Source organism: Salvelinus alpinus, chromosome 28 (genome assembly GCF_045679555.1).
Source record: "Salvelinus alpinus chromosome 28, SLU_Salpinus.1, whole genome shotgun sequence".
Taxonomy (NCBI): Eukaryota; Metazoa; Chordata; class Actinopteri; order Salmoniformes; family Salmonidae; genus Salvelinus; species Salvelinus alpinus.
In genome coordinates, this window is record NC_092113.1 from 17,135,593 (window position 1) to 17,154,130 (window position 18,538).

An 18,538-nucleotide genomic window follows, 5' to 3' on the forward strand; every position below is an offset into this window, starting at 1 on the left:
TAACTATGTGTTGTTGTATGTGTCGAACTGCTTTGCTTTATCTTGGCCAGGTCGCAATTGTAAATGAGAACGTGTTCTCAATTTGCCTACCTGGTTAAATAAAGGTTAAATAAATAAAATAAATAAATAAAAATAAAAACTCTTTCCACTGACTCTGCACTGTGTCACTCTTAGTTAGCCATGGGTGGTATGTTGAATAAGTCGTCTAGCGTTTAAAGGCTTGAAATGTTTACTAACACTGTTGAATTGACCCACTCTATCACTGCAGAGGCTGGAGGCTTAGCTGGTGTCACTGAACCAAATACAGTGTAGTTTAAAGTAGTGTAGTCTAGTGTAGTCTAGTGTAGTGTAGTGCTTACAGTTTTTTGGTCTGATGCATCCACATCATCTCTTACACTAAAAAAAGATTTTCAGCATCCGAGACGTCTGTGTCAAAAGCCACAGTTTAATAAATTGATTCAGACCTCGTGTCGGGGAATTGTTTTGTCTGTGAAGCTTGGATGTGCCCCAAAACCCATGAAAATTGTGAGCATAAAATGTTCACTCTGTTTTATTTCATAGCAGAAAATCTTACGTAAACTTAATGCTATCGTGACAAATTCACGGTTATGGCTTGGATTTAGATTTGTTTGACACTCTCTTCGCATTAAAAAAAAAAACCTGTATGTGTGAAAAGCACAGTGCTAGTGTGCTAGCGTGAGCCTGTGAGGGTGTGTGTGGGTTGAATCAGATGCTAAGCTGAAGCTCTGTTGTGCTCTGCAGGTGAGCAGGCTACCTGTGGAGAGCTGTGGCCAGTACACCACCTGCAAGACCTGTCTGGGCTCTGGAGACCCCCACTGTGGATGGTGTGTTCTTCACAACAAGTAAGTGGATCACTTTACATTCATATCTTGTAAGGGTAGATGAATGTATTGGGGGGGGGAAATAATGGTTGGTTGGTTTGTGTGATCAAGTTGCCTCAGTTGATGCCAACTTTAACAGAATTGATTGATTCCAGAACTGCTGCACAGATTTCCAAGGTGACATTTGATACCAATCAAAGTGAGAATAATGGAGGCTCTGTTCAACATCAGGGTGGCCAGATGCTGTTGGAATGTAACAGTCTAGCAGCAATACAGCCAGTTTATTATGGACTTTTAATGGCACCACTAAGAGATCCGGGGTTCAGCCCAACTAGTGGGAAGCTGCCTGCTGTCACCCAGTCCACCTGGCCTGCTCTAGTCCGCTCCACATAGGAAGTGACAGGTGACAGGTGACAGCTGCTCCAGATGTGATCCTTCCTATTGACCCCTGGGATGACCCCTGGGCAGCAGCTAGTAGGAGCTCAGGAAATGTCTAAATATTACTGGTCCTCTGCCACTCCTCTCTCACTCCCTTACTTGTCATCAGGCAAATTTTTTCCTCCAGTCCCACTGTAGATTAATTGACTGGGTACGTCATGACAAAGTGATGTGTTCAGTTACAGGGAGAAGGGTATTCCTGCGAAGGGAGAAGCATGTGTGGCTGCTGCATAGTGTACACTTTCATTTATTGAGTGTAATGGCCACAATATGGAGGGGGTTTCTCTGACATATGATTAACGGAAAAACAAAGTAACACTAATAAAGTAGAGCAGAAATCCCCTGAGTGGATTTCAATGAAAGGTCCAGAAATGTAAGCACGTCTTTTAAATAGCAAGCCATGGGAAAGTCCTGAAACTGTTTCATTATGTTACATTTCTCACACTAAGGTCTGGTTTTGTCACTGTGTTACATATCTAGATAATGTCCAGAGGTAGATGCTTTTTTTTTCTTTCTGAAGACCTCAATGACGACCAATTAAAGAAAATAATAATAATAATAATTCAGTCCTTTTATATTTTTCCCTGCCATCCATACTTTAATCAAGATAACAATCTTCGGACTGATGATGTAATAATTAGCATAGATTTTTCCAAACTAGTTTGAAAGTGACATTTGTTTGCATATTAATGCGATATCCCCAACATTTTTTACATGAACTTGTGACAACCACTGCACAGCGCAATTAGTGTGAGATCAAGCAAAGTGATGAATAGATTGAATGGCTGAATTGTGCCTGATTCATACGTCCAACCTCTGTTCCTTTCTGGTGAAGCGTCATCCCAGTGTGACACAATCCGCTTCTATTCCCATCCACTCGTGTTCTGCTCCTTTAGGTGGCTTCAACGTGCTGTCTGTCAGGCTGTCTGTCTACTTGAACCCCTATGATGCTCAAACAGAGAAACAAAGGGAAGTTGATTGGGTCAGATTGAGATGGGGGACAGGCACATTCAGTCTGTGGGACAGCAGACACACTCAGGTCATATGCTCGGTGGAGTCTGAGTTGTGTCGTCTCACAGTGTTGGGGCCCATGAGAAACAGAGAGCAGGGCTTTGTTCCTCCTAGCAGGGTACAGGCCAGGCCAGGCAACCTCAGACTGCTCATTCATGTGCAGGAGGTAACTCAAATTACTGGGATGACTCGCTTCCATGGACCACAATGGGCATCTCCTATTCAAGCCCAGTCAATGAGCCACGTTTTCAGACAGCACACACTTTACTTGGTGCTCAACTTTAGATTGTCTTTAATTTTGGGAATTTCTGACCAGACTACTAAAACTCATTGTGGTTTCTTCGATATCTTCGATATTACTTTTTCTAGGCCAATCGATGCGGTCACAGGTCCTAAAATGAAACTAATAATATACTGAACTTTCTAAAGCAGTTTTTTTTTTGGTCTTGAGGTTTTCTATTTTGAGTCCTTTGTGGGATATTGCTTTTTTGATCATGAGGTAGCTATTTCAGCTGTATATTTCAGTGTTTAACACAGATGTCTGCAATGGCCCCATTCAACCCTTGCTCTCATTTCACGGATCGAGAGCTTTATTTTGGTACGTCTGTGTGACATAACTCTCAAGACCTCATTTAAGGCACTTATCAATCTGAATGCACTGCCTCAAGCTTTTGAAGGTGGTATGATGAGTTTTCATATGAAAACTGTGGTGGGGGTTGTCATGTGCTCCTCTGATCTGAAATATCTACATTTATCTAGGCACTTATCACCTGTCTTGCTACTGTTATGACACGTATTGGAGTGATGCTCCGAAAAACGATGCAGTGAAATTTTGGGGTTGTTAAATCTTAATTCTTAAACTGTGTTGCCAGAGCTCCCCTTCCCTTGGGAAGATGGGTTGCCATGGGAGATGGCTGTTCAAAAACACCCCCTGCCAAAAACACTCTTGTTTGGGAGACTAGCTTTGACCTGCTTCCCTTTCTTTTACTTGTTGTCTCTGCTTTGTCTGCTATTCCTCCAGGGCTCTTTAGCCTCGAGCCATCATGTTAGTCGAGCCAGGGTAGAGGAGAAAAAAAAATGCACCCTGGGAAATGGTCTGTGTCCATGGCAACAACAGGAAACTGGAAGATGGATTTGCAGTGTGATTCAAATCAGGCTTATTTAGTGATTTCTCTGCTACTCTATCTGTTGAGGGGGGCATTGGTTAGGATGTCTCATGTGGCATTTATCTTGTGGAAACTTCCCCTACTCAAGAGACTTCATTAATGTTCTATAAATGATGAAAGCACACCGTGAAATGACAGCACACCATCATATGTCAGTATCTGTTCAGTTATTAATGTAAAGTGCTCACTGAATGGTGAAGGTACCTCTGCCTTAGTTTAAATAAGACTGGGATTGTCAGCGTATTATTATAATTAGAGGATAATTGAGAGCAACTACTATTACATGAAAATATCATATGCTTTTGCTTTTAATGTAATATGGAACATCTGCAATGTTTACTGTTTGAAGATAGCCTTTCTTTTATCCAACATTTTGCAGAACAGCAAATGCACATTCTGAAAATGTTGTCCGATGTCTTTGAGAGAAGGTGTTTCAGATTAACATGGTTCAAGGTTAATAGTAAAACGGACAGTGAAAAAAGCCTGTGATAAGTGACTGCCCTTTCAATAGTTTCGCCCCCTCAGCAGACATGATTGTCTCGTGTGTTGTCTTTCTCTCTAATCAAAGTCAAATAGATAATTAACCCAGACCCTTAGTGGCCGTTACGGCCCCCACCCTCCCCATATCAATTAATGTGCTCAATTGATCCTGTCTCTGTGTCCCAATGCTTCCCAGTTAACCCCAACACTGCCATTTTAGTTATGTAATGACATTTTTAGTAGATGATTTACATGTGTTATGAAAGGCTTATTTCATCTCCTCCGTCCAATTAATCATTTGAACAAGGTGAAACTTTGCCTTTTAGAGTCAGAATGAACCGAGAGGTCATAATGTGGTTTGAATGTGGCCTTGGATTCATTTGACTTTGAGGGCAGGGTAATAGAATTCACGTAACCTGAAGTGGTGAATTGGGCATGTAGGGAGGGAGCCTATCTGCCAAAATAAATGACTAAATCAGTTACTCCACTCTCCTGGGCTTATTCCTTAGAAAAAGCCTGTTCTCAAGTTTAAATGAAGCCATGTGCTCAACGCGTGGCTTTCTCTTAGGGTTAATGTGAGCCCCCAATCTCCTGTTTCTCACCCATGTCCCTCTAGTGCCTTTAGTGCCTCACTACATTCTCCTCTGACAGTTTCTAGCCCCATTTCACTTGATCATATATTACAGAGGACTCCTCACCTGCTAATTGAAGATGTGTTGAGTCCATTTTGTCCCCACAAAGAATAGTCACTAATGCAGGTCCCTGATCCCCTGGATTTCTCATGGCGTCATTGCAGGGCTGTTAGAGCGAGAGAGAAAGAAAGCAGCTGAAGGGACCTCCACCCCAGGGGGACAACGTTTCACCATAAATCACATATCTGCCATTCCACTAGGAAGAGGGCTGCACTGTAATTGAATTAAACCTCATTCCTGGAAACTGAATGAGAAGAAATGACAAAGCAACAGAAGAATCGCAGTGATATGAATTGTTTGTTGTTGGCTGGCGAGGAGACGCACCACAGTTTCACTTACTTTACAGAGAGCAGTCATGTCTGCTGCTAGGCCCTGCATTTTTTATTAAGCCTACCCCCATTCTTTCCCCAGACATATGGCTTTAATTAGAAGTAAACAAATCATTTATGGTGTGTTGCGTCTTGGGTAAAAAAAAAACAGCCCGGCAACTGTAGCGGCTTCTTAATTCTTTAAGAAGATGTTCCTCTAAAGGAAAATAAAATACATTTCCTTCCGGAGACACGCTTATCACGCGCTTAAGTTGAATGCTAACCTTCAAATCAAGTTTGTGCTTCGCTGCTTCTGCTTTCTCGCATTGATGAGCCTGTGAAATATAAGTAGGCATGTGACACATTTCAAGTTTATTTTATTGGCAGAACAAAACGGTTTATATTTTCATTCATTTCATTTTGATGTTTATTTTTCCCTATATTTCAGTTTCATCACATTACAATATTTTATTTAATGGTTTCTGGACATGGTGTTAATGGAGATTGTAGTGAGATAGTGTTATGTGTTGTCATGCTCTGCTCTGTCTGTCCCAATGTGAAATAATCCCTAATCGTCTGCAGTAAAATCCAGTGGCATATTGGACATGGTAAAAAGGACAGGGCTGGTTGGTGCGTAAGCAGGAGTTTTTTATTGGGGATAATCCTCAGCCACTTTCAGTGCAGCTGTCAAGCTTAAACATGTGAAACTTTTAACTGCACTTACAGTAACGCCACGTCTAACAAATGTGCTGCTGTTATAAATGTTTTAATATCCGGCTGCTCCTTAGAATCTGGAAGGAGAAAAATAGGACATTCACTTCCACAGCAGAAAATAACAGGCTTCAAACAAAACTGCAACGAGAGAGAGAACGGCTGCTGTGCCACATTAACCTGATCATATTTTTGTCACAAAAAACATTTGGTTGAATTGTCATTGTTCTGGCTTCAATAGGGATTTATGAAAAAATTGGTTCCAATCATCAAGACCAGGTAAATTAGGTAAATTAGCAGTATAAAAGTTTCTGCTATGCAACATTAACCTGACAATGGGGAAATTGGTGACAAAAACATCTTTGAAGTTTTTTGCGATGTGATGCTTGGCTCAGAATATTTCAAAATGTGTTATTTCCATGTATTTTCCTAAATGTGTGTTCATGATTAGAGTAGATTAGATGTTTATTTAGTCACGTGCACTGGGTTGAAGATGTATTGGCAGTACACAGTGAAATACTTAAGCTCCGAGCTCCAACAATGCAGGTGTGAAGAAAAAGTAGAAACCTGCCATGTTTTGTAGGAGCTCGAAGCGAGGCGCCATCCATTGGTGCCATCTTAGCCCTACCTTAGTCCATACACTGGTATAATTTTTATGCTGCTCATACCTGACCTGCCCACTTAAACCACCTCAGTCATTTGTTACACCTAAATCTTATTCCAGAGGTTACAAGTTTGTGCCAGACTCCCGGTGCTCTGTTGGACAATGGAGTGGATGGATTTTTACCCAGTAATATGGCTGCGGGCTGTGTACTGCATTGAGCTGAGTGTCATATTAGGAGTAGTACAGCATGTAATGTTGTGATCATTATTGACCCCTAACCTCATTGTGTTTCCTCCCAGGTGTTCCAGACAGGAGGCCTGTGAGAAGTGGGCCGAGCCGCAGCATTTCAACACAGAGCTGGACCAGTGTGTGGACATTAGTGTCACACCTAACAACATATCTGTGACCTCTACTTCCACCCAGGTAATTACAGGCTGTAAATAAATAAATAAATAAAAAATGTTCACACCAGAGAAAAGCACGACGCTAGCTAATCCCAACATGACCAATATGGAGTTGGCTCATTAAGCTGTCATTAAAGATTTCTGGTGTTAGTCTAACCTTCACTGAGATGCAAGGATACGCGCAGGGACGACTCCACCTGTCACCTGATATGCTTCTCTCCCGTCTCTCTCCCCCCTCCTCCCTCCAGCTGAGTGTGAAAGTGGTAAACGTGCCCAGCCTGTCAGCCGGGGTGACGTGTGTGTTTGAGGAGTTGACAGAGAGCCCAGGGGAGGTGCTGGCCAAGGGGCAGATCCTCTGTATGTCCCCCTCCCTCAGAGATGTCCCCTCCCTCGCACAGGGATACGGTAAAGCTTCTATCAGATACCACTATAACTCTATAGTAATAATACTAATAATATAAACCATTTAGCAGATGCTTTTATCCAATGCGACTTACAGTCATGTGTCCATACATTTTACATATGGGTGGTCACGGGAATCAAACCCACTATGCGGGCATTTACAAGCGCCATGCTCTACCAACTGAGATACAGAGGACCACGTTCAAAGGTTGTCCATTGAATAATAATGTTGTTATTTTCTGATGATCATATTTATCACTATAGCCATACTTTTTGTGTATGATATTATCTATACATTTGAATACACTTCAGTGGGTTGTATCATATTTGCTTTTTGTGCAGACTGCTGTAATGTGTCTGACGTACACAGTGTTTTGGTTTTTCTGAGCCTTGTGGACATGGGCCTTAATGTGTTTTCCGAAAACATTTGAAAAACAACTGAATCCTCTTGCTGGATGGACTGATGGGAACCTGAAAAGTGCAGTAGCTCGTGTTTTGTTCCATTAACGGCAATTATTTAAAGTCCACTAGAAATGCTTTGCCAATTATCTTGAAGTCAGGCCTACAGGTATAATTGAGCTAGTTGAGATGCGGCTTTTACTTCAAATGAAATAGTACATCTGTTCATGGGTTCCTGTTTTGGACCATAAGTGCACTTCTCTTGGTGATAGAAATGTTAGATAAAAGGCAGGAGCAATTAGACATTTTTATACAAATCCACATTATTTAATTTGCTTAGAAGAAGAATATTTTCCTGGGGGTATGGGATCTCAGACGGACGGATAATTGTTTCCGAGCTTCTAGGCTGTTTGGCTTACTGTGGGTCTTTTGTCATTTCAGGTGACAAGCGAGTGGTCAAGTTCTTCCTGAAGTCCAAGGAGACAGGCCACAAGTTCATCACCACTGACTTCATCTTCTACAACTGCAGCGTGCTCCAGTCGTAAGTATCTATCTATTATGATCTCTCATCTCTCTGAGGAGAGGAGAGACAGAGGAGCTTTCAGTGAAGTAACATATTGATTGGGTCAGTCCGTCACTTACATTTACATTTACATTTAAGTCATTTAGCAGACGCTCTTATCCAGCTCTTATGATTTCTATGGGACTGTGTAGCCACGTCAGGCAGAGAAACTGCCTTGACAAGTAACAGGTTACCTGTTTTTTCATTCATTTATCTCCATGTCAAGTTGTTTTTATAATGGTATAAAAAATACTGTAGGTCAGTGGTCACCAACTGGTCGATCGCATTTCTAGTCGATTACCAAACATTTCTATAGAAAAGCAGACGATAAAGGCTTGCGTTCTTTTTTTGTATTATTCGTGTTGCACTGTTGGCTGTAGGTACACTTGATTCAGAAGCCCTGCATACCGGGTAGGCAAAGTTTGTAACCATTTCATTTGTCTGAAAAGACAAACTCTGCCTACCTGGTGGACCAGGAGATCTGTGGCTAAATCGAGTGCACCTACTGCGCTGGCCGATTGGATAGCTCAAATCACCATGCTTAGAAGTTTGATACTAGCCTACCTGAGATTTCATAACTTTTAAAACAATGACCAGAGAGACTGTCAAAGAATACAGCAAAGAGCTGCTGTTTTTATGAGTGAGCTCAGGTTTAATGTTTTATTCAGCACTGTCACTGTTTTTATTCAACACTATTACAAAACATAAAACACCTAACGAGCAGCTCGTTATGTCTATTTTAATATCAAGGAATATTTCAGTTTCTCTGGTCACAGGAACAACATGAATTTGTGCTTGAGGCAGATGCGGATGCGGTGTGACTCGAGTTTCACCATCAGGTGGACAACTGTGTCCCCTCTCTCTGGTCAGTCTCACCAGAGAAAATAATGGAGAGAGCAGGGACCGTGAGAGGCTTGCCCTCTGCTGCTCTCTCCCTCCCTCCGCTGAGACTAATGCCATGTTCAAAACAACTGGGAACTCATAACACCGACATCTCCGACTTCAGTGCGTTCAAGACATTTGGAAACTAGGGAAAAAACTAGATTAGACTGGGAAAAATTGCTTTGAATGGTCATCCAACTCGAAATTCCAAGTCGAAAACTTTGCCGTCTTTCTAGAGCCCCGACTTTCCGACCCCGAACGTCACTGACGTCATGATTTTCTCTAGTTTTTTCCATGTTTCCAGTTGCCTTGAAAGCACCATCACCATCAAATGCAGGTGCCATCAGTCCAGTAAAATAAAAAAGCGAATTATTTCAATTTATACTCAGCTGTGCCTCGCAGGTGCTATACCAACTGTTCTATTTTGTCATCAAAGCTCAAGTTCTGAAATATAATATGGTCTGAGAAGAACAATATTGACATCTAGCCAATATGCTGTGATAATGTATTAGGCCTGCCTACTGCACAAACCTCATTCCAACATAACTGTTTTTATTAGGTTAATGTAAAAAAAATGCAAGTCATGTTTTAAAACAAATTGAGTGGTAGATCTCGGCTTTGCTTTTTGACTGCGAAAGTGATCTTTACTCAGAAAAGGTTGGTGACCACTGCTGTAGATGGTATAAAGTTATGTTTATTGTCATTATTGTCAACAAGGACTTTCAGAAACTCGTCATGTTAGAAAGCAAAAATACAAGGAAGACACATAAATACAATGACAAGACCAATGAGAACTGGCAATCATGCCATACACATAGAGTGATGTCCCACTGCTATGTCCATACTCCTTGTCGCTGTTATCCATCATACGACCACAGGACACATGACCAGATAATGTCCTGGACAGGCTGGCCAGATGCTGCTGGCTAATATGATTTCAGATGGTCCTGGTCTGGAACAGCAGCAGCAGCCTCACGCAGGGCAGGGCCAGGCAGGCTTCCAGACCACATCTGTGCTGAGGCAGAACAATGGAACTGTGCATCTCTCCTAGGATCAGTCGGAGCCCCTCTCTCAGAGCCTCTCGCTGGCTGCAGCTTCTGTGAAGTGCTGAGCTCCATGCCCGAGGTCTCGTCTTTCTTCTGCTTCGTTTGTGGAGCAGCACCGTTTTTCTGCCATATGTGCGCATTTGCACTTCAGCTGCACAAGACTCTCGGTTAGCACTGGGTCGATGGTGTGAGTGTCAGTGTTCTTTTTTTTGACATGGAGGAGTGTATGACACTCAGTATCATACTGAATATTGTGTATATTGCCATTGTTTTTGAATTTACATGATGCCTCACAGTTTAAGATTAATACGTTAACATAGAAAAATCTGGCAAACTCAGTCTTCATCTGTCACGCCCTGGCCATAGAGAGGTTTTTATTCTCTATTTTGGTTAGGCCAGGGAGTGACTAGGGTGGGCATTCTAGTTTCTTTATTTCTATGTTTTGTATTTCTATGTTTTGGCCGGGTATGGTTCTCAATCAGGGACAGCTGTCTATCGTTGTCTCTGATTGGGAATCATACTTAGGCAGCCTTTTTTCCTTTGGTGTTTGTGGGTAGTTGACTTTGTTAGTGGCACTATAGCCCTCGTAAGCTTCACGGTCATTTCTTTGTTTCTTGTTTTGTTGGCGACATTCTAAATAAAATAAAATGTACGCTCACCACGCTGCACCTTGGTCCGGTCATTTCCACCTAGACGACGGCCGTGACATCATCACATCCAAACATGCTTACTATAATTTGTTTGCGGCTAAGGAAATGCCAAGTCAGAACCCACCACGATCACCTGTGGCGTCACTCAAGGCTCCGTCTTAGACCCCATTCTATTAATCATCTACATGCTCCCCTTAGTCTCCTAATCAGGAAACACACCATCCACTTCCACTGCTATGCTGACGACACACAGATCTACATAAAAACAACTCCAGACTCCCTCTCTTTCATACACACCCTCACCAGCAGTCCGGATGACATCAAAACCTGGATGTCAAACAACCACCTACAACTCAACAATACAAGCAATCCTCATCGGCACTCCCCATCACCAAAACCAATACCATCACCTTGGCGGCCACTCCATCCAACTGTCCTCCTCCGTCTCCAACCTTGGAGTGTTACTGGACCCCTCCCTCACTTTCTCCGACCCCATAAAATCCGTCTGCAAAAAACAATTTTACCTGAGAAACATCACCCGGCTCTGTCCTGTTCTCTCCAAATCTGATCTGAAAAAGCTGGTCAACTGCCTTGTCACCTCCCGACTCGATTACTGCAATGCCTTCCTTGGTGGTCTCCCTTCAAAAGGCATCCACAGGCTGCAGCTTGTGCAGAACAGAACTGCCAGGGTCCTCACAAGAACCCACATCACACCCCAATTCTAGCCTCTCTGCACTGGCTACCCATCCAATTCAAAATCAACTTCAAAATCGTCCTGTTATTCCTCAAAAATGCCTCTGGTCCCCAATACCTCAGTGAGCTTCTCAGCCCTTAACAGTCCTCACGTTCACTCCGGTCAAATGATCAAAGACTCCTTGCAGTCCCAAAGACACGCCTAAAAACAATGGGTGACCGAGCTATCTGCTGTCTCGAACGCCGGCTCTGGAACGAGCTCCGTCCCACCTTCCGCATGCCCCAGACCACCACTGCCTTTAAGTTTGAGATTAAGAAACATTTTTTCAAACTGGCTTTCACTTAATGTGATCTCTGTTGGGGTGTCTGTCGTTGGTCTTGTACGTTAGTGTCGAGTTCTATTGTTTTGACCTTGTTTCCTCCTTTACTGTGTCTTGTATAGTACTAGACCGCTAGCTATCTGTTAATTTCTCGCTTAATGTTTTTTAGCCCTTTTATTTGTAGAGCCCTTTTAATTTTTATTTTAATGGTTGCTCTCAATGTAAAGAGCTTGGTTATTTACGTCTGTAAATGAAAAGCGCTCTACTTATTATTATTATTAAATGAATGCGTTTTCTTGTCAGAGAATAAAATTGCCTTGTCGGCTGGCAGAATACATACACAACGATCAATTCTCTAGTGTAAGGAAGCAGGGTAACATAATCCATGCAGGGCTCGCCAGTTGCCATGGCAACCGCGGCAGAGGCCTACCTTGCCAGAGCAATCTGCCTGAAGCCAAGCCAGATTTCCTGTTTTCACAAAAACCCTGTGGGAACATTTAGCCCTTGAATTGTTTCCCCCTCTGGTGTTGCTGGTGGACAGCACTCACTCACCCCAGCCCTGCCACGTTGGCTCCCATTTTCTTCTCCCGCAATTTTGTAAGAGCTCCTTCCCTTCTTGCATCCTCAGGGATAATGATCACCTGTGAAAGGGAAGTTAGCTTGCTCTGAAGCTCTGACTGATTATATACTTTCACCGTATCTCCCCCTGCCATTTTAGGCATTTAAGCACAAAAGCTTCTTATTGTCTGACTGGAAGGTAAGAAATTATTACATCTCTGGAACACCTTTTAAGGCTCTCTCTCTTGTCTCCCCTGCAACACCTCTCAGTTCTCCCCTTCCTATCTCCATTATTTACCTGTCAGTCATATTTTCCACAGGCATTCCAATAATAATAATAATAACACATTTATTTGTATAGCGCTTTTCAATACAAGTAACAAAGTGCTTCACATCATAAAATGATCAAATAAAATAAAGGTACTAACAAAGAAACAAGACAGAAGGAAGGAGAAAGAAACATGACAGCTAATTAAAATCTTACAGTGAAATCAAGTATTTTTATAATAGTATGTCTTCAGTAGGGATTTAAAAAGAGGCACTGAACCTGCAAGCCTGATCTCCTCTGGCAGATCATTCCAAGGTCTAGGGGCCCTAATGGCAAATGCCCGGTCTGCTTTAGTTTTCAAACTAGACTTTGGAATGGTCTGCCAGAGGGTCTCAGGCTGCGTCCTGGCTCATATGGAGATAAAAGTTCAGAGATATACAGTACCTGTCAAAAGTTTGGACACACCTACTCATTCAAGTATTTTTTTATTTATTTTTATTTACTATTTTCTACATTATAGAATAATAGTGAAGACATCAAAACTCTAAAATAACACATATGCAATCATGTAGTAACTAAAAAAAATGTTAAACAAATCAAAATACATTTCATATTTGAGATTCTTCAAAGTAGCCACCCTTTGCCTTGATGACAGTTTTGCACACTCTTGGCATTCTCTCAATCATCTTCATTCTCTCAACTATTATTCACATTCTTAAAATAAAGTGGTGATCCTAACTGACATAAGACAGGGAATTTTTACTAGGATTAGATCTCAGGAATTGCGAAAAACTGAGTTTAAATGTATTTAGCTAAGGTGTATGTAAACTTCCGACTTCAACTGTACTATAGTCCTAGTTATATGTACATATCTACCTCAATTACCTCATACCCCTGCACATCGACTTGGTACTGGTACTCCGTGTATATATCCAAGTTATCGTTACTCATTGTGTATTTATTATTACTTGTATTATTATTGTAACGGTCGTCTGTTGAAGAAGGTGTGGACCAAAGCGCAGCGTGGTAAGTGTTCATGTTTTTTATTAGAACAGAACACTATAACAAAATAACAAGAGAATAAATGAAACCGAAACGGTCCTGTAAGGTGCAAAACACTAAACAGAAAATAACTACCCACAAAGCATCGGTGGGGAAAAGCGACCTAAGTATGGTTCTCAATCAGAGACAACGATAGCTGCCTCTGATTGAGAACCACACCCGGCCAAACACAAAGTAATACAAAACATAGAAAATGAACATAGAATGCCCACCCAAATCACACCCTAACCAAACCAAAATAGAGACATAAAAAGCTCTCTACGGTCAGGGCGTGACAATTATGTGTTATTACTTTTCTATTATTTATCTATTTTCTTTCTCTGCATTGTTGGGAAGGGCCCGTAAGTACGCATTCACTTTTAGTCTATACCTATTGTTTACGAAGCATGTGATTAATAACATTTGATTTGACCAGTTTCCAGAAACACCACTCCGATAGGCTACTGAATCCACTTCCAAGCAATGATGTTAGGGAGGAAACTCACTTCATCAGTGTGTCAAGTTTTGGCTATGCTGTGTTTCTCAGGCTTCACTGAAATTAGACCAAAGTGAATTGATGGAGTTTATACCCCTGACGCAGCATATTGCATATTTCAGTCAAGACATGCTGATCTGCACACAGTATTTACAACAAATCCCCTCCCTCTGCAGTGGAAGGCAGCACTGCACCAGCCTACAGCCACTGGCACTCATTGTTCTCATGTTAAAGCAGGCATTTTCATTCCCTTTACAAGAGTCAGGGCTGCTGAGGTATACGATATGTGTGGAGCAGGCATTGTAAATCTCTACGAATACACTGACTCAAATGCGGTATTAACATGGTCGACAAGTAGCCAGTCCGCCGTATTGAAAATGTTTTGGTATTATTTCCAGGTGTATATGAAATGTGGCTTGCCTGCAAAATGCTTTCCGATATCCCCCACACCGACAGGGAGGCAGCAGTCAGCCTGGAGATTATACAGTGCAGTGTAGCTAAGGAGTCAGTGTGAGCAGACTGCTGAGTACCCTCCAAAGGGGATTTGAACCGTGCCTCCAGAGGAAGGCTATGATTAGTATGGGACAAAGTGGATGTTCCTCTCCTCATGCAGACCTTTTTGTGCTCAGAATGCAATAGGCTTTAGTGCGGAGGAGGGGCGGAGGGGAACGCAGAAAGGCTCAGAGTAAGAGTGGAACGAGCATGGAAGGAAACCACTTGATTTTTTATTCTGTCCTCCTACAATGCGTTGAGAGTCTGACGTTTACCCGTGTTGCCTATTGTTGATGGTGGGACTGTCAGTTGTCCACAGGTATTTCATAGTCCTTAGATGCATTATTTAATTGGAATCATCATTTTGATTGCAGATGAAACAGCTTTTCATGCTGTAATTCATTTCTAACTTCTAATTGAAAGGCAGCTAGAATATGATGCTAGCCTAGCCCATTGGCCCTGCAGGCTTACCAGAGAGGGTGATGACATATTGACCAGGAGATCTGTAGGCAGCCCTTCTCATCCACACAGACAGTAGATCTCTTTAGTCAAAGTCAGGCTGTTAAATCTGAGAGTTCACCCTCTCCCCCTTCTCTCCACAGGTGCACCTCCTGTGTGAGCAGCCCCTTCCCCTGCAACTGGTGTAAATACCGCCACATCTGCACCAACAACCTGGCTGAGTGCTCCTTCCAGGAGGGACGCGTCAGCAGCGTGGAGGTAAGAGACTATACTCCCCAAACAGACACTAATGAATGGCATCTTACAGCAGACTGAACACAGGATGAGGCCCCCGGGGTGACAGGAAGGCTGTCCATGGAGCTGCCTGTCTGCTTTTATTATTCATATGACCTCAGCGCTGTGGCCCTTTACAGCCCGTGGAGAATCCAACCTGGTCATGGTCCTGTGAACCTAGGTCTGGCTGACCCCATAGTCTAACACACTGGTCCCAATGTTGTGTGTGTGATCCACACAATCGGAGCATTCACTACGACCGGGACACATTGTCGGCACTGTTTGGGAACTAACTTGCTGGAGTGGTCTTAAAGTCCAATTCAGTCGTAAACTTGGCATTCTTTGTCATATTGAACCATAGAAGTTTTGTTCGCCCATCTTTTCAAAGCAAATGTAATTTCCTTCGTTTACATGCAGGCACTTTAAGATGGGTTGTAGTATTCCCCTCAAAATTGCAGGAAAGAAGAGCATGAGCTGACTAGCGAACTGACCAGAAAGGTCACTAGCTTCTTGGTTAACAATAAACTAATGTGCTATGATGTGGTTTAACAATACGTTTTTTTATTTCCGCTGTACGTCATAATATCTGGAACAATGTGTATTTATTTGATGTTATATATAAAAACCTACATCGTTTATATGCCTCTGCTCATTCCCCAATGCCCCTGAGAGTGTCAAACCATCAAACTAGGCCATTTTATGGTTTACTGTGACAGAGAGTGACACCAGAGTAATTGCGCAAAAAAAAGGCTGGATCTCATAATGGCTTTGCATCAATCCTTACCCCCTCGCTCTCTTTCTCAGTGTCTCAGAACACATTGATTACACACTTGACTGGGCCACAGACCAGCTGAGAATCCCAGGGCAGCAGTATATAAGGAGGGTATTGAGAGGCTCAGACTTAACACTGTAGCTTTATTGCGGTGGTTGTTTTTCAGCAAGAGATGCCATACAGAACCTTAACACCCTTTATATGACTGGGTTGCAGACAGGCCCCACTCTGCTGTTGTTGTCTTCTCACAGAAGATTCTACCAGCTTGTAAACTTCCATGTTCTGTTCAAACATGATTGATAACACAAAATGTTGATAGATTAGCAATGAACGTTGAAACAAACAGAATAAAGCAAATTGCCCTCATTATTCTGTATTCTTAGCAGGAGAATCATAATGGATGAATCGTAATGAATTGGAGACAGAAGATGAAACAGTAATTTGACAGACGTTGGAGACTAATACAAGCATCATATAAGAATACATCCCCTAATTAACAACCACCTTACTTTACAAGAAGAGCCATCTCTGTTCAGAATATGGATCAGGGGTGACTGGGGGTAGGGGAGAGAAGTTAAGAGAAAAGAGGAGCCGCGTCCCTTTGTAACAGGGGGGTGGAAACACACTCCCTTCGGCTTTTGGCACATTTTAATTTGACACTTAACTGAACATCAAAGCGATGCCTTATCTAGGCTTATCAGACAGAGGCAGCCAGCAGCAGGGCGGCAGGGATGTGCCAGCCCGCCCGTCACTGCCTCCCCCAGCCTCCTTGCCCCCAGCACCACGATTGACAATCTCCTTATCTCCCTCGGGAAAAAAAGGAATTACTCAGCGAAAAAGAGTGACTCATGCACTGTTGATACTGGAGGGGGAATATGGTGGAGAAGCAGGTCAGTATTGTCTCCTCTTCCTCCACACCCACAGAGAAAGAGAGGGTGATTCACAAACGAGCACACATATCATAAGAGGATTTTAGAAGTAGGCTTGGACTGGTATGTTGTGATTAAACAAGTTCACTGTCATTTGCTGTAAAGTAAAGCAGAGGGGGAAATCTATTTTGACGTAGGCCGGCTGCCAGAGTGCGTTTTTTGTACTTAGCACAGTGGTCTATTCAACGGATTGTATTTCTGTCCAGTGGTCAATGTCAGTTGTTCAGGTTTCAAGTTTTAGATATTAGTGTGTGGATCTGTGTGCGTGCACGTGTCTGTGTCTATCTCTGTCTCTGTGTGCATATATGTGTGTGTTAGAGGTCTGTGTGGGACTGATTTATTCAACCCGCTCCCACCAGCGGCTTTTCATACCACACCTGCCCACACCCGCTGACTTTCTGTCTGACTCCCACTCGCTACCGCAAGAACTGGTTCCGGAACCAACCGCAGTCCCACATTATTTCCCACGTTATATATCCAATGTTATTTTAGGTGAATGTGACACAGCTCACTTGCCAGCCATGGTCGCGGCAATATCAAAATGTGCATAAATAACCAAAGAAAATGTTAAATTAGCAGAGGTTCTCACATGGCCCATTATATAGGCTATCTGTATTACTGGGCAATATCAGCCAATAGGCTAGACATAGTTTCTAGAGAGAAGAGTTCGAGACACTTTCTCGTGAGCTACGTTTTATAGCCTACCTTTTAGGGGAGGGACGATTTTCAGACGGAGACAAATATGGTTGACCAATATTTATTTCTAGACAATATAGTAAACTAGAGGCTAATCATATTTGTGAAGTACATTTCCTTGGATAGCTAACTGCCCCGTTCTTCTCCGTCCATGCATAGGCTATAGCCTGCTCTATTGAATTGAGACCACACGCGCACCACGTATGGCTACTGAACCTGTAGACTACACATATAGTAGGCACACTTGATCTCGCACGCCCAACTAGGAGAGGAGAGGTAGGCTACTAACTTGAAGCAGCGAATTCTGAGTGTGTGAATAATGCAACAAAGATGTGTTTTTAATACAAGAGGTATGCCAGGGATGGGTAACTCCAGTCCTCGGGGGCCTGGAGTGGTGTCACACATTTCCCCCATCCCTAGCAAACACAGTTGATTAAACTAATCACACTCTAAAGTGAAGATCATGATTAGTTGATTATTGGAGTCAGGTGTGTTAGCTGGGGCTGGGGCAAAAGTGTGACACCAATCAGACCCAGAGGACTGGAGTTGCCCTTCCTGGCCTAGGCTAGCGCATACAAAGCAGAAAGACAACCGTTTCCAAATGATTTGCGGGACAACACAAATATTTTAATCCCGAAGCTGTCTGTTTGACTGCCCGCTCCCAACCGCAGGTCAAAAAATACAGACCATGAAGCAATGATCTTTGTCGGGACATGCAGGTCCCGCAGGAATGTAGCCCTCTAGTGTGTCTATCTCTCTGTTTGCATATGCATGTGTGTGATTGTGTCGGTGGAGCGTGTCTCATCTGCAGCCCTGTTCTCCAATGTGCTACCAGGGCTTTGTTGGCCTTGGGTTGGAGAGGTGCTTCAGAGAAACAGCGGGGGCACTCCAAACAGACAAACAGAAAGAGAGAGGGCTATGGGCTGGGGGGAGGAGATGTGCTG

The 18,538-nt window shown here is 42.8% G+C and overlaps 1 protein-coding gene across 3 annotated transcripts in view; it reads left to right on the forward strand.

The window, feature by feature from the left end:
• The window catches only part of LOC139557316 (plexin A3), a 134,844-nt gene that overhangs the window by 73,180 nt on the left and 43,126 nt on the right, over positions 1–18,538 (forward strand). For 2 of the 3 annotated variants that reach the window (XM_071371957.1, XM_071371959.1), the window contains exons 5-9: positions 763–863; positions 6,552–6,675; positions 6,905–7,061; positions 7,899–7,998; positions 15,068–15,182. In XM_071371957.1, coding sequence (XP_071228058.1) covers positions 763–863; positions 6,552–6,675; positions 6,905–7,061; positions 7,899–7,998; positions 15,068–15,182 — 597 coding nt within the window. Of the gene's footprint in view, positions 1–762; positions 864–6,551; positions 6,676–6,904; positions 7,062–7,898; positions 7,999–9,808; positions 10,614–15,067; positions 15,183–18,538 lie in introns of those variants that run through there. The other variant, XM_071371960.1, reaches the window with a different exon arrangement.